The following is an 18858-nucleotide window of genomic DNA, read 5'->3' as shown; positions in this document are numbered from 1 at the left end:
TTAATTGCTAGGGCTGCTAACCAATGGGCCGGCAGTTCGAATCAGCCAGGCGGTCCTTGGAAACTCTATAGGGCAGTTCTACTCTGTCCAATAGGGTCGCTATGAGTCAGAATTGACTCAACAGCACTGGGTTTGGGTTTTGGGTGGCACAGTGGTTAAGAGCTACTGCTGCTAACCAAAAGGTTGGCAGTTCAAATCCACCAGCTGCTGCTTGGAAACCCTGTGTGGCAGTTCTACTCTCTCCTTTAGGGTCGCTATGAGTTGGAATCTACTTGACGGCAGTGGGTTTGGTTTGGTTTCTGTGCTACTCTAGAATGTAGGCTAAGCTGTCTTGAAGTTTGTAAGGGTTGTCTATTAGGCAAAAAGAAGAATTTCAAGATACTTTTCTGTGTTACTCTGGAATGTAGGCTAATTTCAATGTGTTCAGTAGAGGTAAACACCATAGTTATAAGAGGAAGTTTAGAGAAATGGCTAGATTTGTGGAGAATTTAGGTACTATAAAAAATTAAAAATGGTCTAAGGTACTAGTGATGTCTCTCAATATTTAAAAATGTATACCTCTTTTAATGCCTTACTTGGGAATCCAATCTGCTCTCCTCGCTACCCATTTGAGACTCTCAGGCCTAAAAGTCCCTACGGTGACATCTAGCTTTTTTTGGTTACTTAGTTTGTGTCAAGTACTGTGCCAAATGCTTTACATTCTTTCTCTCATTTAGTCCTTACAACAACCCTACAGAGTAGGTATCATTGTTGTCCCCATTTTACAGATGAGAATTTTGAGTTTCAGAGGATGTAAGCCATTTACAGAAGATCAAAAAGCTAGTTTATGTGAAGCTGGAATTGGAGCATTTGTCCTTAAGCAACTTTTTCTTTTTCTCATGAGGTTCCCTTCTTTCACCTGATATCTAATTGGTCTAGCATTAGTAGCAAAAAAGATTTTACCAAACTTTAATTATTTAAAATCTGTACTGATAAATCTGGGCACTCTTCAGATTTTTAAGTATAAAATTATATTGCAATACTTAATATGCTTTCTTAAACTACAACCCTTAAAAATTCTGACATACTTTCCCAGGGACTCTTACTCCCCTGTTTAATAATGACTGGTTAAGAAACTAAGGAGGACATTATTTATATTGGCCATGTGGTGAAGAATTAATTTTATTTTAAGGGAGAAAAATGTAGAATAAAATTCAAATTCACACACACACACAAAATGGACCAGGCTTGCTGGTCTGACAGAGACTGGAGAAACCCTGAGAGTATGGTCTCCAGATACCCTTTTAACTCAGTACTGAACCTGCTCCTGAGGTTCGCCCTTCAGCCAAAGATTAGACAGGTCTTAAGGGCCAATAATAACACATGTGAGGAAGTGCTTTGTAGTCCAATCATGTGTATGAGAATAATGGGCACACCAGCCCAAAAACAAAGATGAGAAGACAAGAAGGGATGGGAAAACTGGACAAATGGAAATAGGGAACCCAGGGTGGAGAAGGAGAGAGTGCTGACATATCTCGGGGTTGGCAACCAATGTCACAAAATGATTTTCATATTAAGTGTTTAATGACAAGCTAATTTGCTCTGTAAACTTTCACCTAAAGCACAATTTTTAAAAATTTCATTTTAATAAGAATTTTTGAATAATAACTTTTGGGGAGTTATTTATAAGCCTTATTTTTTACTGTAATTCCTTCAAAAAGTTTTTTATAAAAATGTATTTACTTTCTTGTTCACATTTTCAGTTTCAAGGCACTATTTTAAAAGTATCACCTTTAAATAGAAGATCTCATGGGATTTTACCAATTAAATCTTTGGGAATATATATTTAAAGATCTAATTGAGACCAGTATTAATACCGTATGACTCATAGAACTTGCTCTGTGTCCTGCTCCTGAGTTCAGTCCTTTAGCCACTGGTTTTAAAATTTCCTTCTCAGGCCTTGGTGATAAGCTCATGTGGGACAGACTCTTTCAAGGTTGAGGAGTAGATCAAGTAGCTGAGTCTAAGGTACCAAGCCATTTGGGCTACTGAGTTCCTTCTTGTTGGAGGGATCAAGCTTCTGCTTTAGCCTACCCCAGTGCCCTAATTTTTTTTTACAAATCTCCAGGCTGTAAGTTTCACTTATGGAGTTTGAACATAGTCTCTTGCTCTGCCTTTCATGATCCTCATCCCTTTGATTATTGTGTGCTTAAATGGCTTCTGACTCCATCTGTCTGCTGCAACCATGTTTCACTTGTAGATGTGCAAGATCCTATCACCTGAAAATAGAGATAGTTTTACTTCTTCACTTTCAATCTGGATGCCTTTTCTTTTTTTTTTTGCCTAATTGCTCTAATGAGAACCTCTAGCACAATGTTAAACAGGAGTGGTAAGAACAGATATCTTTTTCTTGCTCCTGACCTTAGGGGGAAAGCATCCAGTCTTTCACAATTAAGTAGATGTTAGCTGTGGGTTTTTCGTAGATGGCATTTACCAGGTCAGGGAAGTTCCATTTGGTCCCTAGTTTGTTGAACGTTTCTACCATGAAAAAAAAAAAAAAAACCATGAAAGCTGTTGGATTTTGTCAAATGCTTTTTCTGTGTCTACTGAGATATCATGTGATTTTTGTTTCTTTTTTTTATTGATGATATATATTACATTAATTGATTTTTGTATGTTAAACCAATCTTGCAACCCTGATAAATCCCATTTGGTCATGGCATATAATTCGTTTTATATGTTGCTGGATTTGGTTTGCTAGTATTTTGTTGAGGACTTTTGCATTCATATTCCTAAGTGATATTAGTCTGTAGTTTTTTCTTGTGATGTCTTTGTCTGACATTGGTATCAGAGTAATAGTGGCCTCATAAAATGAACTGGGAAGTGTTCTTCCTCTTCTGTTTTTTGGAAGAAATTTGAAGAATCGATATTCATTCTTTTTTAAATAATTGGTAGAATTCAGTGGTGAAGACTTCTGGGCCTAGATTTTTCTTTGTGGGTAATTTTTTTTTTTTTTAATTACCACTTTGATTTCTTCACTTGTTATAGGTCTATTTAGATTGTCTTTTTCTTCTTGAGTCAGTTTTGGTAGTTTGTGTCTTTCTAGGATATTTGTCCATTTCATCTAAATTATCTAATTAGATTCTTTTATAACATTTTTTATTTATGTAAGGTTGATAGTGATAGCCCCTCTTTCATTTCTGGCTCTAGTAATTTGAATCTTTTCTCTTTTTTTCTTGGTCAAACTAACTAAAGACTTGTCAGTTTTGTTCATCTTTAAAAAAAAAACAGGTTTGGTTTATTGATTTTTCTCCATTGTTTTTCTATCCTATATTTTATTAATTTCTACTCTAATCTTTATTTGTACCCTTCTTCTGCTTGCTTTAGGTTTATTTTGCTTTTCTTTTTTTCAGGATCTTAAGGTGGAAGATTAGGTTATTGACATGAGACTTAGGAGGGCCCTAGGAAACAACCTTCTGCATTGCGAGTAAGCTGGGGTTGGTTGTAGGCACACAGAAACAGCCAGATCAGAATCATAAGAAACTTTGTCTGCTTTATTATGCCACAGGGGTCTTGGGAGCAGAAAATTTGATACCTTAATTCAAAAGAATGAACTTTGACAAAGGTTTAGGTAAGCTTATACCTTTCACCTGCTTATACAGTACCTTTCCTGTGTGGCCTCCTCCCTTCATAACACCAGTATCTCATAGTAAGCAGCTGATAAGCAGAAGTAGGAGTCTCTGGGTGGCATAAACATTTAAGTGCTTGCTGAAAGGTTGGTGGTTTGAACTCAACCAGAGGCACCTCAGAAGAAAATCCTGGTGATCTGCTTCTGAAGGTCACAGACTTCAAAACGCTGTGGAGCTGTTCTATCCTGCACACATGGGATCACCATGAGTCAGATCGAATCGATGGCAATTGATTTGGGGTTTTTTGTTTGTTTAGCAGAAATAAGGGAGAGGAAATTCTGCACAATATGGGCTTTGTCTCAACTTAGAGATATTTTAACTTGAGGGAGAAAGCATCAGACCTGGTGATCTTAAAGTTTTGTGAGTTCTTGATGCTTGTGGTATACATGTACTCCCATCTCCTTTTCTTCCTCATCTCCCACCATTAGCATTAAAATGTTCCTAGATGGATCTGGGCATCCCCACTGAATGTCTTAGCACAAAGTTTATTGCTAAATCCATATGTGTTTTCCCAAAAGTCCTAATTATCAGTAGATAAGAAAATTACCAAAATTGTCTAAGTAGTATATGTCAAATAAAGGAAAAGTTCAAAGGACTTAGCTCTATCTAGAGTCTATATATATTACTGTGAGATTGCAGTTTGTCACTGAGTGGCCCTTATAATAGATAAGGAATAGCTGTGAACCTGTTCTCCTGGGAGACAGGTGGGAAAAATGAGGCCATGGTGGAATGCCTGCTCTGCCCTTTAAGTGGGGTTAGAACAGCTCATTCCAATTCCATTGGAAATTTTAGTCTTGTTTCTAAGTCTTCCCTAAAACATTCAAGAAGGTAGAGACAGTCAAATTGTGCTCTCTAGAACCCTAGGTCAAATTGTGCTCTAAAAAAAAAAGAGCCATAGGCCATTCAGTGGCCACCCTGGAGGACCAAAAGAAGGTTCAACCAAAAAAAAAAAAAAAAAAACCAGTTACTGTTGAGCCAATTCTGACTCATAGTGACTCTATAGGACAGAGTAGGGCTGCCCCATAGGGTTTCCAAGGAGCAGCAGGTGGATCTGAACTGCTGACCTTTTGGTTACTAGCCTGAGCTCTTAACCACTGCACCACCAGGGCTCCAAAAGAAGGCTAAGTGAACTCAAATTCTGCTTCTCCCACTTCAACCAGAGTAACTCCAATTATATCTGTTTCGTACCCCAGATGTCAACATAATAGTTTCAAGAAACAATTTGATTGTTTAAACTAATGTTTTAATGGACTCATAAACTAGAAGAAAATTCTTACGTTGATTCTGCGCTTGACTTAAACAGGTTGTTCTATAGTCTCAGCTTCAAAGTGGGAGGAATATTGCTGTCAATCTGATATTATTGAAAAAATGTATATAGTTTGAATAAATAAACAACATTTATTGAAATTAGATTAAGAAATGCAACTGCCATTTTTTTTAAACATATATATGTTCATGATTGTAAAAAAAAATAATAATTGAGTTAACATCCATTTTAGATGTAAAGTCGAATCGGAAATAAAATCCTTTCTCAATGAAGAGAACCTTGGAAATGAATGTCTTTCCAACCTTATGGATTTTGGTGAGACTTTTGACCATTTATTCAAAGGGGATTTTTGTTTTGAAGAATGAAAGTGGGTCACTTATTTCATGTTCTTTTAATATTAACTGCTGTTTCTTTTGAAAGGATTTCCCAAATAAAACTGTACTCTACCTGTTCTTGAAGAAAATAATGTTTCCTTGATTCAATTTTGTTTCACCATAGAACAAGAGTTATCAGAACGATGGTGTGCATATCTTAAAAATGTGGTAGATCCTATTCAGCAGTTGAGAGCAGATCTGAAATACAGACAGCATCACATTTTACAGCATTCAGATCCACATACTGAGTTTAACTCAGTGAAAGTGCTAGAAGAGGTTAGTATGTTACCTTGATTTTTTTCCTGACTCTCCATTCCCTCATCTCCTCAGCCCTTAATAACCACTAATCTTCTTTGGTTTCAATGGATTTGCCTATTCCAGATATCTCATATAAGTGGGATCATGCAATATTGGTTCTTTTGTGTGCTGACTTTTTTCACTCAGCATAATGTCTTGAAGATTCATCCATATGATGGCAGGCCTCAGAACTTTATTTCTTTTTATGGCTGAATAATACTTCATTGTTTGTATGAACAGGCAGTCCCCAGGTTACAAACATCCAGCTTACATACAATTTGTAGTTATGAACCAACCCTTGTAAAGCCTGTTATATGAAAAATTTGCGGTGCATGCAATTGTTGGTAATAACAAATGGGCAGTACTTTGCGATGCACACCAAAACATTATTATTATGTTAAAAGATGTTTTAGTGTATCTGGAAGTGTTTCTTTAATGTTTTTTATGTATAGAAATGTACACTATCTACTAAGACAAACATTTGACTAACTGACACTGGATACGAACCATACTTAACTCTTTAGACTTTTGTACAAATTTGACTTAAAGACAAACTTAGGAACAGAACTCATTCATAATCCAGGAACTGCCTGTGCTACATTTTGTTTATTTTTTCATTTATCGATAGACACTGGGTTGTTTGCATCTTTTGGCTGTTATGAATAAAGCTCCAATGAACATCGTTGTACACATACCTGTTTGAGTCCCTGCTTTCAATTCCTTTGGGTATATTCCTAGGAATGGAATTACTGGATCTTATGGTGATTCTGGAGTCCCTGGGTGGCGCAAACAGTTCAGCTCTACTAACCAAAATGGAGTACGGTTCTACTCTGAAACCCATGGGGTCACCTGAGTCAGAGTTTGCTTGATGGCGACTTTTTTTTTTTATGGTAATTCTACGTTTAAGTTTTTCAGGCACCATGAAATTGCTACCGTTATTTTTTGAGAATGTAATATTTCATTTTTGCCCTAATTAAAATGATTTGAGGTAAGAAACAAACATGTATGTTGTGGATTTGAATAGAAGATACAGGAAATTATGTCTATTCCATATCTTAAACATATGCTTGAATCTGTCCAAGCATCCTCTTTTCTTGCCTGGAAATTTGCAGTGGGCTCATATCTCCCTGCTTTCATTCTTAGCCTTCCTCCCAGTGTATTCTTTAAGGAAATGTAGAACAGAGCAAGTCACTCCTGGTAAAGTTCCCCAGGGGCTCCTACTGGCCCTCAAATCCTCCCAACAGGCTTCAATGTCACTTCCTACAAGACAGCCCCGTTCCTACAAGAGCTCAGTCATACTGATGCTGGCTTCTTTTTGTTCTTCACACATGCCAGGTTTGTTCTTGTCTCACGGCTTTTGCACTATTTCTTTTTTCCATTGATGGCACTTTCTGTCATTTAGATCTCAGCTTAAATATCCTGTCCTCTAAGAGGTCTGTCCTGACCACCCACATGAGAGAAGCCACAGCTACTCCCTGTCACATCACCTTGTTTTTACATCACTCGCCTTCTCCTGGTACTTTCTTCTGTATTTTTTTCTATCGGCTTATTGACTGCCTCCCCTGACTAGAGCATAAATGTAGTTGTGCTAGGTGTGGGCTTGTAGGTACTTTTTCTTGCTCTATTTTTCAGTTATTCTGTAGTGTTGTTACATTGCTTCCATAAATAATAGTAATCTAAAAAAATCATTAAAAATCTATGCCCAGCAATTTTCCTGGGAATTAGAGGCAAGGATGCAAGGTAAGGGAGGGGCGATTGCAGTAGAGACAACCTGGTAAGCCTTCTGCCTTAAACAAAAAACAACACAAACAAAATCCAAATGTGGATGCAGCGTATCTGTGAACCACTATACTTCCTGTCTTAGTCATCTAGTGCTGCTGTAACAGAAATACCACAGGTGGATGGCTTTAACAAAGAAAAGTTTATTCTCTCACAGTCTAGTAGGCTAGAAGTCCGAATTCAGGGCACTGGCTCCAAGGGAAGGCTTTCTCTCTCTGTCAGCTCTGAAGGAAGGTCCTTGTGATGCATCAGTCTTCCCTTGGTCTGGGAGCATCTCAGAGCAGGAACCTCAGGTCCAAAGGACACGCTCTGCTCCTGGTGCTGCTTTCTTGGTGGTATGAGGTCCCCATTGTCTCTCTGCTCGCTTCTCTCTTTTATATCTCAAAAGAGATTGGCTTAAGATACTACCTAATCTTGTAGACATCATCAATATAACTGCCGCTAATCCCTCTCTTTACATCATACTGATAGGATTTGCAACATATATGGAAATCACATCAGAAGATAAAATGGTAGACAATCACACAATCATATAAGGGAATCATGACCTAGTCAAATTGACAGATATTTTTGGGGGACACAACTCAATTCATGACACTTCCTGAGTCCATTTTCAGGTTGTGTATCTGGAAGCCCCGTTGAGACTCACTGCTCTAATGAGCACTATCTGGCAGTGGCATCTCTTGAACTCTGTTCCACAAGTCCTCAATGAGACTTTTTCTTATCTAATTTTCACCACTTATTGGCTTTTGAGAATAATTCCTGTACCCTTAAATATAAATATTGGTTGAATTGTAGTAATTTTCATTCCACAAAGGTTGTTCTAAATGTCCTATTTAGGTTGACTTTGTGAAGAAACAATTAAAAGCTGTTTTTGAAAGACTTAACCTGGAGCAACAGAAAATACAAAATGATCTTTCAGATTGGAGCGTGAAAGTAAGTGTGATGCAGATAGCAATTTATTTGTTTATCAATTTGTCATTTATGGGAAATAAAATAATCATATAACTCTTTTTCAGATACTAGATCATTCTTTAGAAGAAAAAAGTAAACTGCTCAGTGAACTGCCCATGGAATTAGAAACTTTGGAATGTCCATACCCTGATTTGAAATCTTCAATCCTTAGTGAGTTCTGTAACTTTACAGAGAAGTATCAAAAGAAACTTCAAGATTTTGATCTGCAGTTAGAAGATATATACAGGTGATAAGATTAAAACTACTTGGATCCTGTAAAGTTTTGCCACTATGTTTATAGGGATGCTGCTATACTTGTGAGTTATGTTTCATGGTTACTATGTGATTGAAATGCAGTCAATCAATAAATATTTAGATTAACTACTTGTCAAATGAAGAGAATTTTTTTCTCAAAATAAAGAGTCTTAAGATTTTATAAAGTTAAAACATGATGAAAATATCCCTCATATTGAGCTATTTACCACACAGTTAAGGAATAGCTTTCAAATACAGTGGGAAAAGCTCCCACAGAATTATGTTATTTCTAATCCACTGTGATTTTGTACTATACGGCGAACACAATATGCTTTCTAAAAATTTTTTAACTCTCTTGTATGGTTTTTTTTTAATTCTTTTGAAGTATTGTACTTTTGTTTGTATCCTTAGAATGGCAGTCCTTTTATGAGTGGCAAATATAATGTTAAGTGATTTAAAATTCAGTTTTGGCACTGGTCATCTTCTCTAGTGTAGCGTCTATATTGAAATTCATTTAAAGAACAGCCCAGAGATGCTACCGTGGGTCAGATCAATCAATGGTCTACCTGGTGTAGTGTCTGTATATGAAGTTTCTGGGAGACGTTTTGAAGGAAAGCATGTTTTTTGTTTTATGATATTAACTCGAAATTTTCCCAGAGAATATTTACTTAAAAAGAAAAGAAAAACTACTGAAGGGACATATTTATAGAAAATTAAAAATAACAGGCTTCTACTTTGAAATGTAAGAAAATGAACTTGACAAATACTTAGATTTTTTATACTTCTTAATGAATTGTCTGTGAATGGAGTTCCTCTACATGAAACTAATGGTGTTTAAGAAATGAACAAGGAAAACCTTAAATCCTACCCAATAGAGTTCTTTGCTTTGGTAGCTTTTGGGCCCAAACTCCTTAGTTACAGCTTTACTTGTCTCTGCACAATTGTAGGCGAATAGGGCCAATCCTAGGTAAAGTCTGAGCCTTTCTGACTGTAGCTTCTTTCTGATGCCTGTGCAGGGTTGCTCACGTGTTCCTTCCCATCAAATACCTTTTGGTCTCCTCAGAGTCTTCCCTACATCTTTTCCTTTCTTCCTTCCCACCATGCCATAAAGCTGTGAAAAAAAAAAAAAATTAATAATAAATCATTTACATTTGTCGATTGATTGATTAATTACACTTTAATTGAAACTCATCACAGTATAAAGTTAACTCAACCGTGCACTTAGTTTTAAGTCTTTAATTGCAAAATGAGAGTTCTCTCTCTCTTCACCATCCAGTCTTGTTAAAGAGATTTTAGAACTCATCAGGCAGGAAGAAGAGGTTTTCTTTTTTTGTTGTTGGTGGTGGGGGGCATTATAATCAGGCTGTAAAGCTTGGCTTTAAAGGAGGTAAATCTGACTCTGTCCTTTTAATCCTTTCAAAACGCAATTATTTTCTCCTTTGAATTTTTTGTTGATACAATGTGTTTTCACTGATGGAAGGCATACTGATTCAAGGACCAATCCAGAATTTTTGTTATGATTTATAGATTTTGATACCCATTATCTGAGTTCCCATATGTCCCAGCAGACCCTCGATGTTATAAATCCTGCCAATATGAGTCAATGATAAAATCTTTTTTTTTTTTAATTTCTTGAAAATGTGTAAAAGAGGAGGCAATGACTGCACATACATTATGCATTTTATTCTGGTCTCCTTCTTCTTAGCCTTTTTATTATTTTTCATGAAACTTTTCAAAACATGGTGCAATGCATTCTTCCCTATTGCAAAAGCAGTACTTAGAGCCCAAATAAATAAAGCGAAAGAATTTTTTTATCTCAGGAAAATTACCACTACAATGTATTCGTCATCACTGCAAAAGCAGTATTGACAGACCAAATAAATAAAACTAAAGGAATTTAAATCTCAGGAAAATGACCACTACTATGTATTCTTCATTATAACAAAAGCAGTACTAACAGTTAAGGAGCTGAAACAGCTGCCCTGGAATACTGGAGAACTGTTCATAGCAGTGCATTCCACCTGCTACACATAGAAGCAATGATTGGGCCCTAAGATTGAATGCAGGGTGAGAATAACTTACAGGAGTTTGAGTCTCTTGAACAGTACCACTGCAATGCATTATTTCTTATTGCAAAGATATTATTTACTGTTCAGGAGCTGGAAAGCAGGGAGCCAGTAACACCTGAAAACAATGAATAGTGTCAGGGAGAAAATGGCCACTGTAAAACTGGGAATAGCTGTTCTCGAGATAAGTACATTTCCACAAGAACATAGTAACTGGGAAACATAGTGAGGAGGTTTATCTCACAGAAATAAAGGCAAACCTGTCAAAAGTTTGGAAAATTCACACATCCAGGAGGCATCACCTGAGACAATGCTCAATCTACACAAAAATGAGGCTCCAACTCAGGATCCTTGAGTTGCATACGTTTCATAAGGCTCCCTCCTTGAGCAGAAGTATAACCAAGGTATGGCAGATATGGCCTGTGCCCTGGGCACCGCTTGAGGAGGGGCAGTGATGAGCAGTTTCTATTGGCCATCACTGTTTCTATCACCAGCTGTGAGAGATCATTCAACAATTTAAAACTAATTGCCATAGGTGCCGGAAAACCTGGTGGTATAGTGGTTAAGTGCTACGGCTGCTAACCAAGAGGTCGGCAGTTCAAATTCGCCAGGCGCTCCTTGGAAACTCTATGGTGCAGTTCTACTCTGTCCTATAGGGTCGCTATGAGTTGGAATCGACTCGACAGCAGTGGGTTTTGTTTTGGTTTGGGCCATAGGTGCCGTTTTATGTAGCTGGGCCCCTGACCTTGAGACCAAACATTAAAAGCAGGCTACATCCTTCCCAAAAAACTCCAGAGGTATAAAAATCCATTGGGATACAGTATGTCCCATGAGTCTGGAAAGGATTAAAGGACTGGCCCAAGGTCTCTCAGCTCAGATGACACCTCACTCCCTAGGAGAGCTGACTGAGAATGTGGTGTTTCTAGGTTAGCTGCTCCTAAGTAGGAAGGAGTCTGCCTGAGCAGGCTGCAATGGTTCTCTTCCAGTAAGATCTATCCTTCCCAGCCCTTTTTCCTATCTTTCTTTTAATCTGAACTCAATTTCTTCTCTCCCTTTGTGCAACCGTGTGCCACTCAGAAATGTACACATTTTATGTTCCTTACAAGTTTGTTGTCATTTTAATTAGTGGTTAATGACTTTTTTCGTCATGACACCCCTCACCTACTGTCTATTGAGCCTATCTCTGGTTATGAAATTTCTGAGAAATAACTGAAAGAATTATATCCTTTTGATTGATAGAAGTATAATTGTATCTATAGTTAGTAAGAATCTTTATACTCAGGGAACTTACAGTCTTGTTGGAAGTACTTATAGTTCAACAAAGTTTAAAAAAAGTTGGGATATAGTGCTATATTACAAGAAACACTGTAAGATTACTTAAAGAATAAGATGCACAGACACCCCATGCTTGGATTCCTGCAGAGGGAAGAAGCAGAGAGCAGAAATGTCTTAGGATGGTTTGATGGAGGAAGTCAAATTCACAAAGGACTTTGAAGAATGAGTAGGCTTAGAACAGGCAGAACAGGAGTAGGGAAGGCAGTGTAAGAAGGGAGATTAAATGAATATACTGTAAACCTGATGAGGACAGAGTCATTTGGTAGCTGTATTTGTATCCTTAGCACCTAGCAGACACCTGGCACATAGCAGCTTGTAAATAAATGCTTGTTCAATTGAGTTTAATTAAAGATGAAAACCATGAGAGTGGAGAAGCATGTTATAAGAGCAGTAAGGCAACTATTTTGGAAGAATAAAAGGTGCATAAATTCTGGTTTAGTAGTCAACTTATAGAGTCTAGAATACCTTTTATATAATTGATATGTTTTATTTGATGAATATTTATTGAGTAATTCTTAACATACAGTGGTGGTCTCTACTAAGCTCCTTGGTAAGGGATTCAGCAGAGACTAGTACATGACCTTTCCTTTGTGAAGTCTTGGAATATTTGAGAGAAGCAACATATGCACATGTACCCTGACCAAATGAAGATTGCACCCAAACATCAGGTGCAGAAACTGTTTTATAACTATGCTGAGTGAATGATGAGCATTAATACAAGTGAGGTTTTAAGAGTCATTTCCTTGAAAGAGAGTAAAAGGTATATTTTGGATAAATAAAAATTGGCAATCTGTGGCTGGTGAGCAGTAAGGCATATAGGTGTACTTTGAAGAATGAATAGAGTTAACACAATGCCTAGCGCAATGAATAACAAGTTAAATTGTAATGTAAATTGGACTTCTGATTTGCCAATATTTACCTTTATTTTGACATGGCTGTTTCCCCTTTTGGTTCTAGGTATTAGGCCTCATGGGAGTTCACACAGATTGTGTGCATGTATATGCACTCTGTGAGAGAGATGGCCTGTCCATACTTTAAACAGATACGTACTGCTATGACATAAAAAAACCCACTGCCATGGAGTCGATTCTGACTCATAATGATGCTATAGGACAGAGTAGAACTGTCCCCATTGGGTTTCCAAGGAGCGGCTGGTGGATTCAAACTACTGACCTTTTGGTTAGCAGCTATAGCTCTTAACCACTGAGCCACCAGGGCTCCACTATGATATAAGAAGGTGGAACTATCTAGGAGAAAATTTAAAACTGTAAATTTTTAAAAAATTTTTTATTGTGTTTTAGGTGGAAGTTTACAGAGCAAATTAGTTTTTCATTCAAAAAATTTAAACACTAATTGTTTTGTGACATTAGTCGCAGTCCCCATGCACTCTCCCCCGTTCCCTGGGTTCTCAGTGTCCATTCACCTAGTTTTTCTGTCTCTTCCTGCCTTCTTGTCTTTGCTTTTGGGCATGTGTTGCCCATTTGGTCTCATATACTTGATTGAACTAAGGAGCATGTTCCTCACATGTGTTATTGTTTACTTAAAAAACAAAAAACCTTTTGCCTTCTAGTTGATTCCAAATTATTGTGACCCTATAGGGCAGAGTAGAACTGCCCCATAGGGTTTCCAAGAAGCTGCTGGTGGGTTCAAACTGCCAACCTTTTAGTTAGCAGCCATAGTTCTTAATCTTTGGCGGAAAGGTGGTCTTTGGAAGTGGTTTCAGTTCTGAGTTAGCAGGGTGTCTAGTGGCCATAGTTTTGGGTGTTCTTCCAGTCACCGTCAGACCAGTAAGTCTGGTCTTTTTTGTGAATTTGAATTTTGTTTTACCTTTTTCTCCCAATCTGCCCAGGACCCTCTTTTGTGATCCCTGTCAGAGCAGTCAGTGCTGGCAGCCTGGCACCATTTAGTTCTTCTGGACTCAGGTTGGTGGAGGCTGTGGTTCATGTGGTCAGTTCGTCTGTTGGACTAATGTTTTCCTTGTGCCTTTGGTTTTCTTCATTCCCCTTTGCTCCGAATGTGCTGAGATCAATAGATATATCTTAGATGGCTGCTCATAAGCTTTTAAGACGCCAGCTGAAAGAAGGTTTTATTGGACTGAAGGTAGTGTGTATCATGCTTAGTCTAGTATTTGTTTTAGTTTCCCCTATTTTGTAGCAGTTTGTTGGACTCCATCCACAGTTCCAAAGTATGCTTTGATGGGGAGTGTGTGCCAGTCAGTATAGCCTCATTTTCCCAGATCACAGGGCTGGCTTAGGGAGGTCCAAATCAGGACAAAGCTCAGGACTTTTATTAGATGCTTTTTCTTTAAGGAAGAAAAATAGGGCCTTGTATTCTCCCTGGACGTGACCAACCAAGCACATTGCTGAGGTTGCTGCTGGCAGCCATTTTGTGAATGAAGGAAGCCAGCCCACAAGGAGAGGATCAAACCCTGGGAATCACAGAGTAATACAGGGCACAAAGCTGGTGTCCTGAATGAATTGCATGTAAAGGTCATCTTACTGCTAGATTTTCAAGGGCAATTAGTTCACCTTATTAAGCTAGTGTGAGTTTGGCTTTTAGTTGCTTATGACTCACTTGATTAAATAAGTAATAAGCCCAAAACACACAACAATGTGCAGTACACATTGTGTAAAACAGAAAAAAATCAAGTATGTGTATACATGTGAGTATATATATTTGCCTTTTTAAGTCCTTGGGTGGCTCAGTGGTTAAGTACTTGGCTGCTCACCAAAAGGTTGCTAGTTCAAATCCACCAGCTGCTCCTTGGAAGCCCTATGGGACAATTCTAGTCTGTCCTATAGGGTCACTATAAGTCAGAATCCACTTGACAGTAGCGATTTTTGGGGGGAGGGGGTGGCACAAATGGTTAAGCACTCGAGTACTAGCCTGAAGGTTGGTGGTTCAATCTCACCCAGAGGTGCCTCAGAAGACAGGCCTGACAATCTGGTTCAAAAAGGTCACAGCCTTGAAAACTCTGTGGAACAGTTCTACTCTGCAACATGGAGTTGCCATGAGTTGGAATTGACTCAACGGCAAGTAACAACAACAATTTGCTTTTATGTATTTGAAACAATACACAAAAATTGATAACATTCATTACCTCTGGGGAGAGGACCTAGATTCTGGGGAATGAGAGAGAATTTTTTTGTATACTATTTCACTGTACCTTTTGAATTTTGAACTGTGTAAATATATTACCTATTCTAAAAACAAAGAAAATTTTAAAGCAAAAAAATTAATAAGGGTAAAAATTAAATGATAAACTGAGGAAAACAATGGCAACGTATCAGACACAAAAGATTAAAAATCCTCATGTATAAAGACACTTTACAAACTAATTAAAAGTTGAATGGCCAAACTATTGAGCATTTACTCACATAAAATAGGTAAAAATCCCTGTAATCATGAAGAAGTTTGGAGATACATAACAAACTATAAACAATACTCAACAAGTAAATGATACATAGTGGTACATGAGAAGGTGATACGCTGTATGAAAAAATAGATCAGGGTAATAGAGACAGGATGTGCTGGGGCTAAGGGGAACAGATTTCAATCTTTAGTAGTAGTTTGGTGATAGGCCTGGTTGAGAAAATGACAATGAAGTAAAGATATGAATGAAGTGAGAGAGCTAGCCATGAAGATATTTGGGATAAGAGTGTTCCAGAAAGTGTTTACTTAGGTGGGTGTGTGCCTGGCGAAAGGCTAGCGTGGCAGGAACAGAGTGATAGATGGGGAAAGTACTAGTAGAAGATTAGGCAAAAGAGGTAACGGTAAGGGCTGGAACATTTCAAGGCCAAAACTTTGCTTTTACTCTAAGTGGAATGGAAAGCTATTGGAAGATTTTGAGCAGAAGAGTGACAAGATTTGACTGACATTTTAGCAGAATCACTTTGGCAGTTGCTGTGTTTAAGATGGACCCAGGGATTGGTAGTTAGGAAAAAAAAATGGACGTGTAGAAAGTTATTGAAGTAATCCACGTGAGAGATGATGGTGCCTTGGATCAGGGAGTGGAGGTGGTGAAAAATAGTCAGGGGCTGGACATATTTTAAGGGTAGGGCCAATAGCATCTGTTGAAAGATTTCATGAGGCAAGTGAGAAAGAGAGAACAACAAAGGAATACGCCGAAGTTTTTGGGTTGAGCAACTAGAAGGATGGAGTTGCTATCAACTGAGATGGGGAAGACTGTGAGTCAGGTTTTGGCTGTGGGTAAGATCAGGCGTTCAGCCTTGGACATATTAAATTTGAGATGCTATTAGATATCTAACTGGAGATTTCATATAGGCAGTCAGCTATATGAGTTTGATGTTCAGGAAAGAGATCTGGGCTGGAGATTCATGTTTGTGAGTCATCAGCATGAGATTAGACATGGTCACCAGTGGGTGTACAGAGAAGAGAGAAGATCACATACTGATCTGTTGGTCCTGCCAACGTTACAAAGTTGAGGAGGAGAGGAAGACCATCAAAGACACTGAGAAAAGGTCTGTGAGATAAGAAAACCAAGAGAGTGTGTTGTCCTTTAAGGAAAGGGAAGAAGGGGTGATGAGAAGTGTCAGCTGAGAGGGGGTGATCCACCAATAATTGATTATTGGCTCTAGATGGAGCTCATTGGTGACCATTTTCACTGAAGAGAAGGAAGCAAATGCCTAGTGAATTGGGTTTGGGTGAACAGGAGGAAAGGACTTAAAGACAATGAGTATAGACTTCTTTTGAGAAGTTTTTTTTTTTTTTTTTGCAAAGGAGAGCAAGGATGTGGAGCCAGACGTTAATGTTGTTTGCTTTGGGGAGGGGGGGAGTGTTTTCCATTTGTTTAAACTGAGAGAAATAGTAGTATGTTTGCTGGCTAAACTAAACTGGTGAAAAATTTAATAACTTCCTAAATAGTCAACAAATAGGGGATTAGCTTAATCAACTGGGTATCCATGCAATGGAACACCACACTGTCATTAATAATTATATAAAATAATTTTTAAAAATACATATAGTTGCAGTACTTTGCTATGCCATAAAACAGTTTGTATAACATGGGATCTCTCTTTTTGCTTTCTTCCTGAAAGTGTTACATCACTATCTATATAGCCGTAGAAAAAAGACGGGGAAAATAAAGAAGAGGAGTCAACCGATATTTAGTATGTATTTTATTACATGATGTGCACACGTGATTTTAATCCTCAATATGACCCATAAAAAAAGTTTCTATTTTACAAATGAGGAAGCTGTGGCTCAGTGGAGGGGGAGGAGTTTCCCCAACGTTTCTGAGCTGGCAAATAGCAGAGCAGGATTAAGCTTCCTCTGCCCATTTTTGCAGAAAGTCTTTTCCTTACACCACACCACTTCAAGCATTTACTGGTTGTGGGTGAATCGGATTGAGTTCTAGATCAGCACTGTTTAATAGAAATATGATGTGAGCCATAGATGTGAACCAGATGTAAGTAGCCATAGTAAAAAATGAAAAAGATAACATTTATTTCAATAATATATTTTAATACAGTGGTTCCAAACTATTATAATTCAACATGTATCAATACTTTAAAATTATTACTGAGATATTTTGCATTTTTTTCATACTAAGTCTTCAAAATCTGGTCTGTATTTTACACTTAAAGCGCATCTTAATTTGGACTAGCCACATTTCAAGTCCTCAGTAGCTACATATGGCTAGCAGATACCATCTTGTATAGCACAGCTTTAAAGGACGCTCTCTTTTACTAACACACATTCTAAACTTTTTGACTACAATTGAAACTTCTTCTTTATTCACTGTGTTTGGAAAGCTATTTAGACTCTATTTGGGCTGTATTTCATTAGTAACACGAAGACAAGTTTAATTGCTTGTTTTAGACCCAGATGAGATTGTGATTTTAATTTCCTAGCATTTGGATAAATTAATCATATAGTTGAGACATAATTGTCTGATGCTCCATTTAGTTATGTCAGATCTGAAGTCGATAGGTGGAAAAGGGTATAAAGCGACAGCAAGTAATTTCTACTTTACTGTTTGATAGGTATATTAAATTTTATAATGTTGATTCATAATTATTATTCTATTATTTTATGCTGTCTGCATCTGAATGCTATTTCAAATCCACAATAATTTTAATGATTTGGCCCCTCTATGTATACATTGCTAAGGCTCATAAAAAAACAAAGAAACCAAACCCATTGCTGTCAAGTCCGACTCATAGTGACCCTATAGGACAGAGTCAGACTGCCCTATAGGATTTTCAAGGAGCGGCTGGTAGATTCTAACTGTTGACCTTTGGGTTAGCAGCCAAGCTCTTAATCGCTGAGCCACCGGGGCTCCAAGGATCATAGTTTTGTATTTTTTTTTAGCCAAATCGTTCTTTTTCATTATGATTTCTGACTTTGGTGCCATACATTAAGATATCATTTACCTTATGAGGGAGGTATTTCTAAATTATCGAAATACAAACATTGCAATTCTTTTTCAGGATTTATAAGAAAGACATCAATAAAGAATTCACCTTCCATGCCTTTCCCAAAAGCATTAGTAGCTTTGGTGCAATCTTTAAATAAGTTGATATTTTTGCAGAATTGGTGTTTAGTTTTTCGCATTTAAAAGATATTTATTTAGCAAGTGTTCTGAGTGGATAAGAAAAAGAGATAAATAGAAAGATGAAGAAGTTAATTTTAGAATGTGGGGCTTTATATAAACTGGTTCATCAGTTGGAGCTGGTGATCAGAGCACTGAATACTGTGGTCCTGTATGAATGTCACCAGTTCTTGTTCATATTCTTTTTCTCTCTTTTGCAACATTTATCTATGCAGCATAGCTCTATCACTGTCCTTATGTGCAAGTTTTAACAAAAGGGAAATAAATATATGTGTATTTTTTATAGTAA

The 18858-nt window shown here is 37.5% G+C and overlaps 1 protein-coding gene across 6 annotated transcripts in view; it reads left to right on the top strand.

Moving 5' to 3' along the window:
• The window catches only part of CCDC148 (coiled-coil domain containing 148), a 263194-nt gene that overhangs the window by 86161 nt on the left and 158175 nt on the right, over window positions 1-18858 (top strand). For all 6 annotated transcript variants that reach the window (XM_049888810.1, XM_049888808.1, XM_049888812.1 and 3 more), the window contains 4 exons: window positions 5168-5250; window positions 5434-5585; window positions 8226-8321; window positions 8405-8586. In XM_049888810.1, coding sequence (XP_049744767.1) covers window positions 5168-5250; window positions 5434-5585; window positions 8226-8321; window positions 8405-8586 — 513 coding nt within the window. The remainder of the gene's footprint in view (window positions 1-5167; window positions 5251-5433; window positions 5586-8225; window positions 8322-8404; window positions 8587-18858) is intronic.

This window comes from Elephas maximus, chromosome 6 (assembly GCF_024166365.1).
Source record: "Elephas maximus indicus isolate mEleMax1 chromosome 6, mEleMax1 primary haplotype, whole genome shotgun sequence".
NCBI lineage: Eukaryota > Metazoa > Chordata > Mammalia > Proboscidea > Elephantidae > Elephas > Elephas maximus.
The sequence above is the reverse complement of the archived record's forward strand: the minus strand, read 5'-3'. Positions and strand labels throughout refer to the sequence as shown.